Source organism: Marmota marmota, unplaced genomic scaffold (genome assembly GCF_001458135.2).
Source record: "Marmota marmota marmota unplaced genomic scaffold, marMar, whole genome shotgun sequence".
In the NCBI taxonomy this organism is placed as follows: domain Eukaryota; kingdom Metazoa; phylum Chordata; class Mammalia; order Rodentia; family Sciuridae; genus Marmota; species Marmota marmota.
Window position 1 is genome coordinate 5,427,863 of NW_026000171.1, and position 16,549 is coordinate 5,444,411.

The window sequence follows — 16,549 nt, forward strand, 5'->3', positions numbered from 1 at the left end:
TTTTTTTTTTTTTTTTTTTTTTTTTTTCTGCATCCAGTCTTCTGGCCTTGGCCATCTCGCTTCTTTCTCCATGCACCCCTTGGGCTTCCCTGCAAGTTTGACTTCTGCACCCTGCCCATGGCTCCAGAAGTGGCCTACTCTCTGAGTAGGGGACTGGGGCTGGGATGAAAACTGAGCTGGTTATGCGTTGAGTAAAAGACCACCCCACATACACGCTCCCCTGCTCCCGGGTGTTCTCACCATTAGGCAACACTGCCTCCACCCTCTGCTTTTGCATGATTCTTGAGAGTGTAGCAAGGTTTCCCTGTTCAGAATGGGGATTGGAGCAAAGGAGTGACGCTATAAAGTGTTGGCATTATTAGGAAGAGGCAGGTTAAAGGAGTTGAAGAGAAAAGACTCACTCTGTGGAAAAAAGGGAACAGTGCTTACCCCTTGAGGTGAGTGGGCCTGGAGGGATATGAGGCAGAATTAAAATTGAGTTTTGAAGGTAGAGAAAACTGAAATATAGAGGGAAGGAAGATGACAGGGTGGGGAAGGCCTGAGAACTCTAAGCAGATGGTAAATGTCAAAAAAGTGCACTCATTCTTATGGGCATAGAAGGTGTCCTCAAAAGGGTCATCGAATTCCTCTGTCTCTCAAAGGACCTCAAAATATAATGCTAGGATTGTACTTAATGGTAGAATAGTTCGCATATCTATAAAAATCAAAATAACCCCCCCCCTTTTTAAAGATAAGATTTCTTAGCATTTCAGAACCACCTTAGCATATTAATTATAGCACAATCTAGAAGTCCAGAGATAGTTATAGTCTTGGTTCTGGAAGATAAATTAAATAGTAAAGTAGCATTCTTACAAAGTTAAAATATGGTGGAGCTCAGGATATAGCTCAGAGTGCTTGCCTTGCATGCACAAGGCCCTGGGTTCAATCCTCAGCACCACCCCCCAAAATAAAACAAAACAAAGGTAATATATGCAAAAACAGCTGGGCATGGTATGAGCACATACCTATAATCCCAGCAGGTTGAGGCAGGAGGATTCCAAGTTCAACCTGGAAAAATTAAAGCCTGTTTCAAAATAAAAAGGTATGGGGGGATAGTTCAGTAGTAAAGAGCCTCTGGATTCAAACCCCATTACTGGGTGGGGGTGGGTATATGGAAATACTACAATGTCACTATATAGCTCTTTTGCAAATTGTGAAAAAATACAGTTTTTAAAAATTAATACAAGAGATGAGCACGGTGGCACACACCTATAATCTCAGCGACTTAGGAAACTGAGGCAGGCGGATCACAAGTTCAAGGCCAATCAGCAATTTATCAGAGCTCTAAGCAATTTAGCAAGATCCTATCTGAACATGAAAAGGTCTGTGGATATAGTTCAATGGTAAAGTGACCGTGTGTTCAATCCCCAGCACCAAAACTTAAAAAAAAAAATTAATGCAAGAGGGCTGGGGTTGGGGATCAGTGATAGAGTAGGGATCTGTGAGAGTATTTGCTTAGCATTCATAAAGACCCTGGGCTCCATCCCTAGCACTACAAAAAAAAAAAAAAAAAATTCAAGACTCCTATGATGTAAATTGTACCCAATAGAGTTGTGCAGTGCAAAATCTGTATTACTTTATCATGGGCTTTTTGAATAGAGAAGTTTTGTGAACTGGGAGATGATTTCTCCAGTGATGTGGCATTACTACAATCTGCCTTTATCTCCTGATTCTGTAGGCATTGATTGTTATCATTTACAAAGTAAATTGACATAAAAATATAAAGGATATTGACATAAAAATATAATCTCAGCTACTCAGAGGCTGAGATAGGAGAACCATAGTTTGAGGCCAACCAAGGCAATTTAGTGAGACTCTGTTGAAAAGAAAAATGAAAAGGGTTGGAGCCATAGCCCAGTGGTAGAGCATTTCTGGGTTATATTTCTAGAACAATAAGGAAGCAAATATGTATTTGTGTGTCTATGTACACAAATATATACACACACATTTATACAAGGGCTTTATCTAATATATACACACACATATTTGTACAAAGGCTTTATCTAAGAATAGGTTATTGGATCAGAGTTTTGTGCGGGCTTCTAATTATCATGTTTTCCTATTTCAGCATTTTCCATTTCCATCCCTATAGTCACTATAAGTAATCTATCTGTATTATAGTTGGCAATAATAGTTTTCAACATTTTTGCAGCTGTCTCACTCATTCTTGTAGTCATTCTTAAGCTTCCAGGAGACATTTGACTATCTCCAGTCCAATCTGTCTCCCCCCACCACCTTGAATTACTTGCTACAGTTGTAGCTTTCTTTGGCCAGTAGGGTTTATCTCCTTATTGTCTGAGGTTTTTATAAAGGACTAGGGAGCATTCACCTGGGACTTTAGGCTTATGTTCTTGACCATATGTGCAGAGGAACACCTTTCTGTGAGAGAACCCCTTCTCAGCTTAACAATCTCTTTATGTCCTACTGTTCCTTGTACCTTGTAGGGTCCATTCTTGTGATTCTCAATGGAGAGTGAAAGCACAGATTAATAATGAAAACCAGCCCCCGGCGGCCACTGATTCTCAAAAGACGGAGGCTGCCTCTTCCTGTTCAAGATGCCCCACGTGACACACCAGAGGAGGAACCTAAGAGACCCCCTGCCCAAGAGGAGCCTAGTCAAGTACAGGCCTCCAAAGAGGTGGCCGAGTCCAACTCTTGCAAGTTTCCAACTGGGATCAAGATTATTAACCACCCTACCATGCCCAACACACAGGTGGTGGCCATCCCCAACAATGCTGATATCCAAAGCATCATCACAGCATTGACTGCCAAAGGAAAGGAGAGTGGCAGCAGTGGGCCCAACAAATTCATCCTTATCAGCTGTGGGGGAGCCTCAACTCACCCTTCAGGACGTCAGCCTCAACCCCAGACCAGCAATGATTCCAAGAGGACAGAAATTATTACAGAAATATTGGGACCAAGGCCTGCCACTAGGGATGCAAATGTTCTTAGACCACCTGGACCCACTCTGGGGCAGAGACTGGAGAACTGTGGTATGTGGTCTGCAAGGCAAAGGGATGAGGAGCCTGGCCTTTCCTCTCTAGTGGCGAGTCAGCCATGTTGATGCCCTCAACAGATAGGCTGAACCCAGGGAAAGTCTTGACTTTTTCATCCTTAAACCTTGATACAGATTCTCTGTTACTGTCGAGAGTTATAATCATAACTTAGCATTTTTATTGCCTTCTCAATTTTGGAAAATGATTTATTATTTTGGTTTATTCTTTCCATTGAACCTGTAAGGAATTAAATCTTTCTTCATTGTAAAGGAGCAAACTAAAGCATGAGAAAGAAAAGTGACTTTTTTTGTGTAGATATTAAGTAACTCATTTATAAGGTTGCCACAATTGATGATTAAGGTTTAGTGTGGCTCATACTGAAATGCAATTTGAACTATGCTCTTGAATTTCTCCTGAAACCCATTTTGGGTTAGAGTAACTAGAGCTATGGGAGATTTACCATGTGTTCTCTTGTCCCTAAGGGTAAAAGAGTGATTCCCTAACCACCAATACTGATGGGCCTATTGGGATAAGCAGCTGATCCTATTGGATCAGGCAGCTAAGTGGGGTCTTGGATTGTTTCCCCTCTAGCTGGTGGTGACACAACAGGCTGCACCCTGGACAACAGCTTAACCAACATCCAGTGGCTTGAAAAGATGAGTTCTGATGGACTGGGCTCCTGTAGCATCAAGCAAGAGATGGAGGAAAAAGAGAATTGTCACCCGGAGCAGAGTCAGGTTAAGGTAAACCATTCTGTCATTCACTAGGAAAATCAGAGCCAATGCTGGGAATTTCTAAGAGGAAAAATGGATCAAGTGGCTTGATGGAACAGAATTTCCAAGTTCTAGTAAAAGCACTCAGTGCTCTTCTGTATAACTTTTGAGCTACTTTCTACCTGAGATCTTTTTCTCCCCATCTGTGAAACTTCCTTGAGGGCAGACTCTGAGCACCCTTCTAGATATTCAAGAAATGAGTAATAGTCTTACTTTGGGAAGCTATTTGAACTCTAAGTAAGTAACACAGCTATATAAATTGACTATGGCTTTTTTCTTTTTTTTTTTGGTACTGGGGATTGCACCCAGGGGTGTTTTACCACTGAGCTACACTCCCAGTTCTCCATCCTCTTTTATCCTATTATATTTGAGACAAATCTTGCTAAGTTGCCCAGAATAGCCTTGACCTTGTGATCCTCTTGCCTCCGTCTCCTCTGAATACTTAATATTATAAACATGGGCCACTGTCTTTTTCTAACCCAATAAGACCTCATGGAAGCCAGGCACAGTGGCACCTGTATCCCAGTTACTTGGGAGGCTGAGGCAGGAGGATCACAAGTTCAAATTTAGCCTTGGCAATTTAGTAGAACTTTGTCTCAAAATAAGAAATAGAAAGGGCTGGGAATGTAGCTCAGTGATAGAGTTCCTGGATTTAATATTCTGGGGATATAGCTCAGTGGTAGAGTGCTTGCCTGGCATGTGTGAGGCCCTGGGTTCTATCCCCAGTACTGCCAATGGCATAGTATGCCATACTATGAGCATGAGTAAAATATGGAAGACCTTGTACTAAACTGTCAATATGTGGGTCTTTTTTGATTAATTTATGTTTTTTTTTTTTTGTGGTATTGGGATTGAACTCATGTCCCATGGATANCCCTTTTTTTTTTCAGACAGATCTCACTAAATTGCTTAGGGCTCTACTAATGCGCTGAGGTGGCCTCAACTTGCTATCCTCCTGCCTCAGCCTCCTGAGTCACTGAGATTACAGTGTTTACCACCATGCCTGGCTTGAGTATGGCATCTTATTTGTTGGAAGATGTTCTGTAATATTAAAAGAAAATAAAGTGAACTAGGGGTGAATTTTAAATACTTTTCCAGCAATGAAAATTTATTTATCAATTATGTAGTCTGTTTTTATTTTGTTCATAGTCACCAATATCACACATTTAGATTCTTTAGTATATACCCTTTAATCATTCATTCATTCATTAAAAGTGAAAATTTACATGAAGCTGGCCATGGTAGTGCACGCCTATAATCCCAGCATCTCAGGAGGCTGAGGCAGGAGGATCGTGAGTTCAAAGCCAGCCTCAGCAAAAGCAAGGTGCTAAGCAACTCAGTGAGACCCTGTCTCTAAATGAAATACAAAATAGAGCTGGAGATGTGGCTCAGTGGTTGAGTGCCCCTGAGTTCAATCACCAGTACTGCCCCCCCCCCAATTGCATGAATGTATACATTAGAAAGTATTTTTATGTGGTGCTGAGGATGAAACCCAGCACCTTACACATGCTAGGCAAGTGCTCTACTGCTGAGCCACCACCCCAGCCCTCATTAGTAAATATTAATTGAATCATATACTTAAATATTCAATTGTACTTTATAAAGTTCTATCTTAATTTTTTGTTGTTGTTGCTGGTGATTGAACTCATGGCTTTGTGCATGGGAGGCAAGCACTCTACCACCTGAGCTAAATCCCCAGCCCTATCTTAATTTTTAAAAAGCAAATGATCAGATCTTTGTCCAAGATTTAGCCAGATGTATGCTTTGAAGACATTTATCTGTCCCATGTTCATGAGAATGTTTTTCACAAACATTGGAACAAGATGGGTTATTCACAGCATATCAGAGTTGACCTACAAGTCTAAAAAATGGTCGTGGATTAGTACAATAAAATCTCATAGTCTATAACTCAGCTCTGAAAATTTTCAACTAGGAGAGAATGAACTTCCTCTTAATATTGAACAATATCTTCAACAAAATGAATGACATCAGAGAAGTAGTTTCTCACTCACTACAGTCTAGGCTAGGTCATTGAAGATCCTAATCCTAAAATTTATGCCACTGTGGAACAGCAGTCTCAAATGAGTGTGATTCTAGGATATCTCTATGGGAAAAGGTTCCTCTAGAGGATGTTCTCAAGGGGCTCTGGTTGGAGAAGTTCTTGTGAACTTTCTTTGTCATTCCCTCTTCTCTTTCCTTTTGACTTCTCACATTCCTCAGATGGAAGAGCCCTCAGGAACATCAACATGCTGGCAGGACTCTATGTCTCAGCGACCACCTTACTCTTACATGGCCATGATACAGTTTGCCATCAACAGCACTGAGAGGAAGCGCATGACCTTGAAGGACATCTATACTTGGATTGAGGACCACTTCCCCTATTTTAAGCATATTGCCAAGCCAGGCTGGAAGGTAACATATCCCATAACTACTAAAGTCAAAGTCACTGTGGCCCAAGCCTGACAGATGGTTTCTGCTGTTGTACTGCACTTTGTATCTAGCCCTCTGGGTCAGACATTAAGTGCAAAGGATGCTAGAACTATAAACAGATGTGTCTTTGGATTGTAACTGATTCCACTGAATCTAAGCAAAATCATCAATGACAGGCACAGAGATGCATGCCTTTAAACCCAGTAACTCAGGAGGTGATGCCAGAGGATTACAAGTTCAAAGCCAACCTCAACAACTTAGTGAGACCCTGCCTCAAAATAAAAGATATCAACAAGATCCCTATAACGACTTCCTTGGTTACCACATGAGGTTTACAGAGAGACTTCAGTGTAGTACCCAAGCCTACCTTTGTGCCACACTGAACAGTACCTGCAGCTGGAGTAGTGAAGTCATTTTATGAAAAGATTTGTGTGTGTGTGTGTGGTGGTGGTGGTAGGGGTTGAACCCAGGGCCTTATGCATGCAAAGCAAGCACTTTACCAACTGAGCTATATCCCCAGCCCCTTATGAAAATATCTCAATAAAAAAGAATCAGAACACTGAGATTCATAAGATTGATCTCCGGTAATGTCACATACCATTTACAGTTCACAGGTTCAAAGTTACAAGTCAAGTTTTTAGAGAGGTATTTAATTCTAAGATAAAGATGGTCTGTCCCTGTTTTGTTTCATTTTCCCCGCAGTAGAACTCTTAACTTCACACTCTTTTTTTTTTTTTAAGAGAGAGTGGGAGAGAGAGAGAGAGAGAATTTTTTAATATTTATTTTTTAGTTCTTGGTGGACACAACATCTTTGTTTGTATGTGGTGCTGAGGATCGAACCCGGGCCGCACGCATGCCAGGCGAGCGCGCTACCGCTCGAGCCACATCCCCAGCCCCAACTTCACACTCTTAATTAACTTAAATTCCTAGTTTTGGGGTTGGGATTGGGGTTGTGGCTCAGTGTTAAGAGTGCTTACCTGGCACATGTGAGGCACTGGGTTCCATCCTCAGCACCACATAAAAATAAAATAAAGGTATTATGTCTATCTACAACTAAAAATATAGATATATTTATATATGTGTGTGTGTATATATACACACATACACAGATATATAATAAATAAAAATTCCTAGTTTCTTTCTTTCTCCTTATCTGTTTCCCTATTAATTGCTATTTCACAGTCTCTGCCTTCCTAGCTTTCCAGGGTGTGTTTTTTTTGTTTGTTTGTTTTTGTTTTTTTCAGTGCTGAGGATTGAACCTAGGGCCTCACATATGCTAGGCAAGTGCTCTTCCACTGAACTTTATTTATTTATTTATTTATTAGTAGGCATTGAACCCAAGGGTGCTTTACCATTAAGTTATACCCCCAGCCCTTTTTATTTTTTATTTTGAGACAGGATCTTTCTAAATTGCTGAGGCTGCCTTTGAACTTGCAATCTTCCTGCCTCAGCCTCCCAAGTCAGTGAAATTACAAGTGTGTGTCACTGTGCCCAACTCCTTTTTTATATTTCACTGAAAACTTTTTTTTACCTTTTGGGTAGAAATGGGATTTGTTGGGTTGGGGATATAATTCAGAGGTAGAGCTCTTGCCTAGCATGCACTAGGCCCCGAGTTCAATTCCTAGTACCACATAAAAACAACAACAAAATGGATTTGCCTGAAAGGGTTATCAGACTTCTACTGGAACCAGCAGGTGGCTGCCTCTTTGCTGATTCTGCATTTGGCCCCAGTGTAGACTGTCCTAACTGTGAAACTTTGCCTACCCAGTGCCACATAGAAGCCCTGGCTATGGACATCAAATCTTAGATCATATTTGATTCCCAGAGTGATATATCCCTGAATCCCAAAACCAGTTTCCCAATATCTAAAAAATTTTTGTTGGTTTTGGTACCAAGGATTGAACTCAGAGGTGCTTAATCACTGAGCCACATCCCTATCCCTTTTTATTTTTTATGTTGACACAGGGTCTCACTAAGTTGCAGAGGATCTCACTAAGTTGATGAGGCTGGCCTTGAATTTGAAGTCCTCCTGCCTTAGCCTCTCAGGTCACTGGGATTATAGGCATGTGCCAACATGACCAGCCTGAAAAGTTTTTTCTTTCATACTCCCAATACCTTTAGATCTTTATTGACTGTGCAAAAGACAATCTGCTCATTTCTCCTACTGCAGTAGGATCTCTGAAAAACACATTGGCTGCCTGGCTCAGATTGTCTTCCTCTCCCCACACAGATGTAGTGGCAGGCAGAATTTGCAGATGTGAAGTTCTGCAAAGGGTTCTCCTTTTCACCCAGATCCTATGCCATGATAGAGAGCTGGAAGAGAGGGGGAAGCTTCCGGCCCAAGGCGATGAGCCTGGGGGCAAGCCAGGTCGTTTCTTTATTACCATCCTAAGGTGTGGCACCAGGCTTTATCCCCATGGAACAGAAGGACAAACAGCTGAGATTGTTAAGTGTGCAGTGTCAGGAAGAGAGTTGCTAACAGGCAATGTTACAGGAAGCCTGGACAAAGCCTGTGCTGAGCACATGGGATAGACTCCTACTGGCTTCAAAGGTAATGTTTTTGAAGCTAAATTAACTGATAACGGGTCTCCTTCCTCTCATTTCAGAATTCCATTCGCCACAACCTTTCCCTCCATGACATGTTTGTTCGGGAGACATCTGCCAATGGCAAGGTCTCCTTTTGGACCATTCACCCCAGTGCCAATCGCTACTTGACGTTGGACCAGGTGTTTAAGGTGAGTATCCTTCTTTCTTCTAAATAGGATCAGTATTGGAAGTCATAGCGGACATCTCAAGAGGGACAGACTCTCCTCATGATGCTCTCATTTGGTTGGGAGAGTTAGGAGCCAGCCAGCCAATTAGCAACTTGCTGAAATAAGTAGAGTTGACAAATAAGCAAATAATGCACTTTTGTGGACTGGGGCATGAGAAGACTGTTCTGATCCAACATAGAGGACTTCCTAGAGTGGTGCTTCCCTAATTCCCCTGTGAATAAGAATTTCCTGGGACACTTGTTACAATACAGCTCTCCAGGCCGTATTGTTCAAAAATCAGGAGCCTATTGGAGTTCCTGGTTCAATGGATCTGGAATGGACCCAGAAATTTGTATTTTTCACAAGCATCTCAGGTGATTCTTACAGAGAAAGTCTGGGAAGGTTGCTCTAAAAACACCCTTCTTTAGGCTAGAGACTAGAAGCTGAGCCATCAGAACATCTTTTCAGAAAGATGCTGTTGTTTGGGGACCTGAGTGCCCATAAGGCTGTGGGTAGCTGTAACCATTCTGGGAGGGACAGTTGTTCAGGGTGTCCCTCGGCATCCATCAGGAGTAGGTTTTTTTTCCCAGTCTGGTCAGATTGACCACGTTGGTGGTAACTTCATCTCATTTCTCTCCCACAATGCTTGGCCGCCACCAGCCACTGGACCCAGGGTCTCCACAATCGCCCGAGCACTTGGAATCAGTAAGATTCTTTTCCTCTGGCTCGGGGCTTGGCCTTGTTTTCCTTTCACTGCTCAGCATGGCTTTAGTGGGCAAAGACATGGGGATGGGATTCTATGGCTGTGTGACTGCCAGCCCAGCACACATAGCACCCAAAGGATCTGGGAGTGAGGAACATGAGACTGCTATTGCCACTCCTTTTTACCCTCCCATGAGCATCACAAAGATACACTGAGCAACGCAGAGCAGGGCACAGCAGGAGAACATGCCATTGCAACTGCCTGGCATAGGCCTTGCAGGTGACAGTTTGTTCCCTCTGCCTTACTTCTTTACTACTAAGATAACTATATGCTTTAGCATCCTCTGGGGGTGGTGAAGACCCATGGGTGAGGTGGTAGGACTGTCCTGCCATCACATGACCTTATGCCATCCACCTGTCCCCTAAACAAGGCTTGAGATATTATGCTTACCCGCATCCCTCCCTCAGATTGGCTTTTACTTTCTGGGCTGTTGGTTAGCTCAAGTGTACCAGCACAGCCTGTGGGGTTCTGCCATCCCCCTTTTACTTATTAACCTAGGTTTCTTTCTTTCCCCATCTGCCACATGCAGCAGCAGAAACGACCCAATCCTGAGCTCCGCCGGAATATGACCATCAAAACGGAACTCCCACTGGGTGCACGTGAGTACAGGAAAGTGGGCCTCAGGCCCAAGCCTTATTCTGGGGGCATGTATGGTCTTTAGGGAATCAGACTCCAGATTCTGTTTCCAGCTCACAGGGTTCTGAACCCAAAGAAGGACAGCAAAACTCCTGGTACTGAGAAGGGGAGAACCCCTCGCCCTCCTCTTCCTGATCACTCCTGTTTCCTCCTAGGGCGGAAGATGAAGCCTCTGCTTCCTCGGGTCAGCTCATACCTGGTGCCCATCCAGTTCCCAGTGAACCAATCACTGGTGCTGCAGCCCTCAGTGAAGGTGCCACTGCCCCTGGCAGCTTCACTCATGAGCTCCGAACTTGCCCGTCATAGCAAGCGAGTTCGCATTGCCCCCAAGGTGAGTGCCCTCTGCTTTTCTGTGAAGAGAGACTCCAGTCACTCCTGGGTGATCCTTGAGATTCTAAATCTAGTTGAGTAGTCAAGGCATAAACACAGGAAAACTGAATAAGAGCTAAAAAGAAATTTGGATTATGACATAAGTAGTATCAAAAGCCGATTACTACCTGATGAGTTTAAAACAACGAAGACAAAGGTGATTATGAGGGGCTGGGGATGCGGCTCAAGCGGTAGCACGCTCGCCTGTCATGCGTGCACCCCGGGTTCGATCCTCAGCACCACATACAAACAAAGATGTTGTGTCCGCCGAAAACTAAAAAATAAATATTAAAAATTCTCTCTCTCCCTCTCTCTTTTTTTTAAAAAAAAAAAAGGTGATTATGACAGGTGGGCTGGAGCAGTTAGGGAAAAATCCAGAAGGGAGGCAAATCCTAGAAGAAGTGGATCTGGGAAAGCCAAAGAGCTGCCAGGCATGGTGGTACATGCCTATAATCACAGCAACTCAGGAGGATGAGGTCAAAGGATCACAAGTTCTAAGCCAGCCTCAGCAACTTAGTGAGACCCTATCTCAAAATAAAAAGAGCTGGGGATGTAGCTCAGCAGCAAAGTATCCATGGGACATGAGTTCAATCCCAATACCACAAAAAAAAAAAAACATAAATTAATCAAAAAAGACCCACATATTGACAGTTTAGTACAAGGTCTTCCATATTTTACTCATGCTCATAGTATGGCATACTATGCCATTGGCAGTACTGGGGATAGAACCCAGGGCCTCACACATGCCAGGCAAGCACTCTACCACTGAGCTATATCCCCAGAATATTAAATCCAGGAACTCTATCACTGAGCTACATTCCCAGCCCTTTCTATTTCTTATTTTGAGACAAAGTTCTACTAAATTGCCAAGGCTAAATTTGAACTTGTGATCCTCCTGCCTCAGCCTCCCAAGTAACTGGGATACAGGTGCCACTGTGCCTGGCTTCCATGAGGTCTTATTGGGTTAGAAAAAGACAGTGGCCCATGTTTATAATATTAAGTATTCAGAGGAGACGGAGGCAAGAGGATCACAAGGTCAAGGCTATTCTGGGCAACTTAGCAAGATTTGTCTCAAATATAATAGGATAAAAGAGGATGGAGAACTGGGAGTGTAGCTCAGTGATAGAGCACTTGCCAACTCTGTCTACAAGGTCATGGGTTCATTCACCAGTACTAAACACAAAAAAGACGTCACAGAAGTTCTTCCCAGGTACTTGGTATAGTTCTAATTTATTGCTTTTTATGTCCGCATAACATTCACAGATTATTGAACTCTTATATTTTTTATGGAAATATTTTGTTTCTGGGCTGTTGTTTTTTTCCAAATGTTTTTTAGTTATACAAGGATACAATATCTTTATTTTGTTTGTTTATTTTTATGTGGTGCTAAGGATGGAACCCATTGCCTCACATGTATAAGGCAAGTGCTCTGCCACTGAGCCACAACCCCATCCCTTGTTTCTGGGTTTTTACCCTATGAACAATAATGTGATAAATATCTTCGCAGCAATCTTTCTTACTAGTGCTTTTATGTCTATGAGATAAAGTCCCAGATATGAAATTGCTAAGTGAGAAGGTATTCTAAATTTTACTAAATATTTCTAGATTGTATTCCAAAAACCTGTGATGATTCATATTTCAAACAGCAATATAAGAACTATATTATCACTGGCAATTGGTATTATTAGTCTTTTTAATATTTGCCAATCTCAGGGCTGGGAATGGAGCTCAGTGGTAGAGTGTTTGCCTAGCAGGAGCAAGGCCCTAGGTTTGATCCACCAGCACCACCACCACCAAAAAAAGGGTTACCAATATTTGCCAGTGTAATGCTATGTTTCCTTGTTGTTTCATAAGATTGAGCACCTTCTCATTATATTTGGTCACTTGAAGTTGTCTTCAGTGAATTGCTTATTTATGAAATGGACATTTTTCTGTAGGTCTTGTTATTAATTTGTGAGAGCTCTGTTAGTAAAATATTGACTTCTGTGTTTATGCTGAAGATATTTTTCTGCTTCTCCTGCTTGGTTCCTAACTGTGTATGGTCTCTCTGGCCACAGTAAAATTGTATGTAATCAAATATGTCTTTCTTCTCTTGCAGCTTCTGGGCTTCCAGTCTTGGTTAAGCAGGTCACCCTACCCTCAGATTGTGCATGTAGTCTTCTAGATTCTCTTTTAAGATTTGTATGTTTTTCAAATTTTAATTTTTATGTTTAAATCTTTGTATAAATGGGTTTGATCTCCAACACCACAAAGAAATCTTTGTACCCAGTGTAAAATAGATATTCAATTTTATTTTCTCTGAGGTGGATTCTAATTATGCCAGTACCACATTAAATATTCTTACCTTTTTTTCCCTCCTGTTTGGTGTTAAGAATTGAACTCAGGGCTGGGGATGTGGCTCAAGCAGTAGCGCGCTCGCCTGGCATGCGTGCGGCCCGGGTTCGATCCTCAGCACCACATACAAAAAAAGATGTTGTGTCCGCCGAAAACTAAAAAATAAATATTAAAAAAAAAAAAAATCTCTCTGCCTCTCTCTCTCTCTCTCTTAAAAAAAAAAAAAAAAAAAAGAATTGAACTCAGGGCCTCTGTTACTGAGCATGTGCTCTGTGTGCTCTACCACTAAGCTATACCCCCAATTCCAATTCATTCATCTTTTATCCCCAGAATGGAATTACCACCTTCATCATATATATTATATTCTCATATTTAGATGAAGCTTTTAATTGTATAAAAACCAGAGATATGAAAAATTGTGCTCTATCTGTATGAATAAGAATTGTAATGTATTCTGCTGTTATAAATAAAAATTAGAATTTAAAAATAAATAAAAGAAGCTTTTAAGGACTGGGGATATAGCTCAGTTAGTAGAATGCTTCCTTCGCATGCACAAGGCCCTGGGTTCAATCCCCAGCACCACACACACACAAAAAAAAGTGAAACATATTTAAAAGCTTTTAAGATTTTAAAAAGACAAGAGAGCTGATGGCATATTTCAGTGGTAGAGTACTTAACCTAGCATGCATGAGGCCCTGGGTTCCATCCCCAGCAACGCAAAGGGGAAAAAAAGGAAAGAAAATTTAAAATAGTATGACAAGATGATCAGCACCACTATGTCACTTTGTTTGGTGATGGTTCCCTCCTGTTTGGTGTAGCAGCTGGTTGAATGTGTGACCCCTTTTACCTTGCCTCTGCTTCCCTTTCAGCTGCTACTAGCTGATGAGGGCATAGCCCCTCTTCCTCCTGCGGGACCAGTGAAGGAGGAGAAACCCCTGCTTGGAGAAGGGCTGTTGCCTTTGCTTCCAGTTCAGTCCATCAAGGAAGAGGAAACTCAGCATGGGGAGGACATGCCACAGTTAGCAAGACCCATCAAAGTGGAGAGCCCTCCCTTGGAAGAGTGGCCCTCCCCATGCCCATCATTCAAAGAGGAGCTGTCTCACTCCTGGGAGGATTCATCCTGCTCTCCTACCCCAAGACCCAAGAAGTCCTACAGTGGGCTTAAGTCCCCAGCCCGATGTGTCTCAGAAATGCTCGTGATTAAACGAAGGGAGAAGAGGGAGATGAGCCGGTCTCGAAGGAAACAGCATCTGCAGCCTCCCTGTCTGGATGAGCCCGAGCTGGTCTTCTCAGAGGGCCCCAGCACATCCCGACGAGTTACTGAGGCCCCCCTCCTGGCAGAGCCTGTCTCCCACCTGAGGTGCCTCCAGGAGGAGGGAGGACCTTTCAAGACCCCCATTAAGGAGACTCTGCCCATCTCCTCCACACCGAGCAAATCTATCCTCCCCAAAACCCCTGAATCCTGGAGGCTCACACCCCCAGCCAAAGCAGAGGGTCTTGATTTCAGCCCAGTACGAACCCCCCAGGGCACCTTTGGCTCCCTGCCTGACTCCCTGGGGCTGATGGATCTGAGCACCACGCCGCTGAAAAGCATTCCCCTCTTTGACTCACCCCGAGAGCTCCTCAATTCAGAACCCTTTGATCTTGCCTCTGACCCCTTTAGCAGCTCTTCCCCCTCTGATCTGGAAGTTCCCAAGCCAGGCTCTCCAGAGCTTCAGGTTCCCAGTCTTTCAGCCAATCGTTCTCTGACTGAAGGTCTGGTTCTGGACACGATGAATGACAGCCTCAGCAAGATCCTGTTGGATATCAGCTTCCCTGGCCTGGAGGAGGACCCATTGAGCTCTGACAACATCACCTGGTCTCAGTTTATTCCTGAACTACGGTAGAGACTGGACTTGACCTTGCCTTGCTGCTCAAGCTGTCCACCATTCCAGGCATTCATGTGGCTGAGCAGTCCCAAGGCTCAGTGTACCCCAATCCCTCTGAGTGAGGACAGCAGGCAGGGACCATGCTGCTCCTCTTAGCTCCCCAGCCTGATTATGCCAAGGCAGCAGTCACACCTTAACTGCTGCTGGGACCTTTGCAAGCAGTAGGGTAACTGGTCTCTGTGCCACCTATGCTTCTTGAGAGAATCTGATTCCTCTACTCCCCTTGCCATAAGCTGAAGGGTGAGAATGGCAAAAGTAACGGTAAAAAGGAGTTAGTACTTCCCCAAACCGTTTTCATTCTGTGCCCAGCAGTCTCACCTTCCCTGCTCCTTGTAGGGTAACCCTTGTAAATAGTGTAAATTTTCCAAATTATCCTCTAATTATAAATGTAAGCTTATTTCCTTAGATCATTATCTAGAGACTGCCAGAAGGTGGGCAGGGTAACAAGGGGTTGCAATTTGCCTCTATTCCTTGCTTTTGGTTCCTGGAGAAGGGCAGGACCTGCAGTGCAGGTTTCTTCCTGACCCAAGGTACCTAGCTCAAGGGTTCTTTACTGTAGGCACCCAGTCTGCTTCCCAGGGTCCCTCTTATTGCTCCTACCTCCCCATGTTTCCAAGTCAGCTTTCCTGCAAGAAATCCTGGTTTAAAAGGTCTCATATTGGGTCAAGAGTTGAATTTTGGGGTGGTTGGATAAATGCATCTACAGCAAAGTGAATAAGTGCCCAGATGTGCCCCCTATTAGATGTTTCTCTGATAATGTCCCTAATCATGCCAGGGAGACTAGAATTGAAGAGAACTCAGGCAGAGGCTTGAGAAGGTGGAAAGGACCCCTGACCTGCCTGGCTTCCTTAACTTGCACCTCAGCTTTGCAAAGAGCCACCCTGGGCCCAGCTGACTGCATGTACATGAGCCAGCTCAATAACACTACTGTAACTACCTACCAAATAAAATCCAGGGTGGACCTGCTTGTCTCTGTGGTCTCAGTATCTGGAAGGGTTGGAAAAGAAAGTGGGTGATGGTGGATATGGTGGTAATGGGGAGAAACAAGGCCTGCAGCTCTCAGTGGTAGCACTGGGAGAATGCACAGGGTTTTTGCAGAATCCCCTCCCTGCCATACTCTGCTGGAGCATATATCCTCTCTGACACAGAAATTGCCAGTTTTCCCTCTTTTCCCTGTCATAGATCTGTTCTTGGGGCCTCTGTGCCTACTGGCTAACTTAGGATTCTGTCAGCTCTCAGTAAGAGTGGCAGGCCCCAAAAAACATTAGATTAAAATGGGCTGCACTGCAGGTACCTTCCTAAAACCTCATTCCCAGCCTGAGACCTAGAAGCCAGCCTGTTTGGTTATTCTCCTTACCAAGTCTTCCTAGCAAGTTCCTTCCCAGAAACAGTTCCTGTCACCATTTTTTGCAGCCAGAACTGTCAAGAGAGTCCTTCCCACTCTCTGCCTGTCTCACTTGAAAAGGAGGCAGGATCCTGAGGGCCTGAAGAGCCTCTGGTGACAGGTAAGGGCCTCCTCTCTTGTCAC

The 16,549-nt window shown here is 43.5% G+C and overlaps 1 protein-coding gene across 2 annotated transcripts in view; it reads left to right on the forward strand.

The window, feature by feature from the left end:
* The window catches only part of Foxm1 (forkhead box M1), a 17,874-nt gene extending 1,787 nt beyond the window's left edge, over window positions 1-16,087 (forward strand). Inside the window, exons 2-9 of one of the 2 annotated variants that reach the window (XM_015500762.2) lie at window positions 2,484-3,032; window positions 3,627-3,778; window positions 6,029-6,220; window positions 8,845-8,973; window positions 9,652-9,696; window positions 10,284-10,353; window positions 10,546-10,721; window positions 13,963-16,082. In XM_015500762.2, the coding sequence (XP_015356248.1) occupies window positions 2,531-3,032; window positions 3,627-3,778; window positions 6,029-6,220; window positions 8,845-8,973; window positions 9,652-9,696; window positions 10,284-10,353; window positions 10,546-10,721; window positions 13,963-14,979 (2,283 nt within the window). In that variant the 5' untranslated portion in view covers window positions 2,484-2,530 and the 3' untranslated portion in view covers window positions 14,980-16,082. Of the gene's footprint in view, window positions 1-2,483; window positions 3,033-3,626; window positions 3,779-6,028; window positions 6,221-8,844; window positions 8,974-9,651; window positions 9,697-10,283; window positions 10,354-10,545; window positions 10,722-13,962 lie in introns of both variants that reach the window. The other variant, XM_048787702.1, reaches the window with a different exon arrangement.
* Window positions 16,088-16,549: the final 462 nt, after the last annotated feature.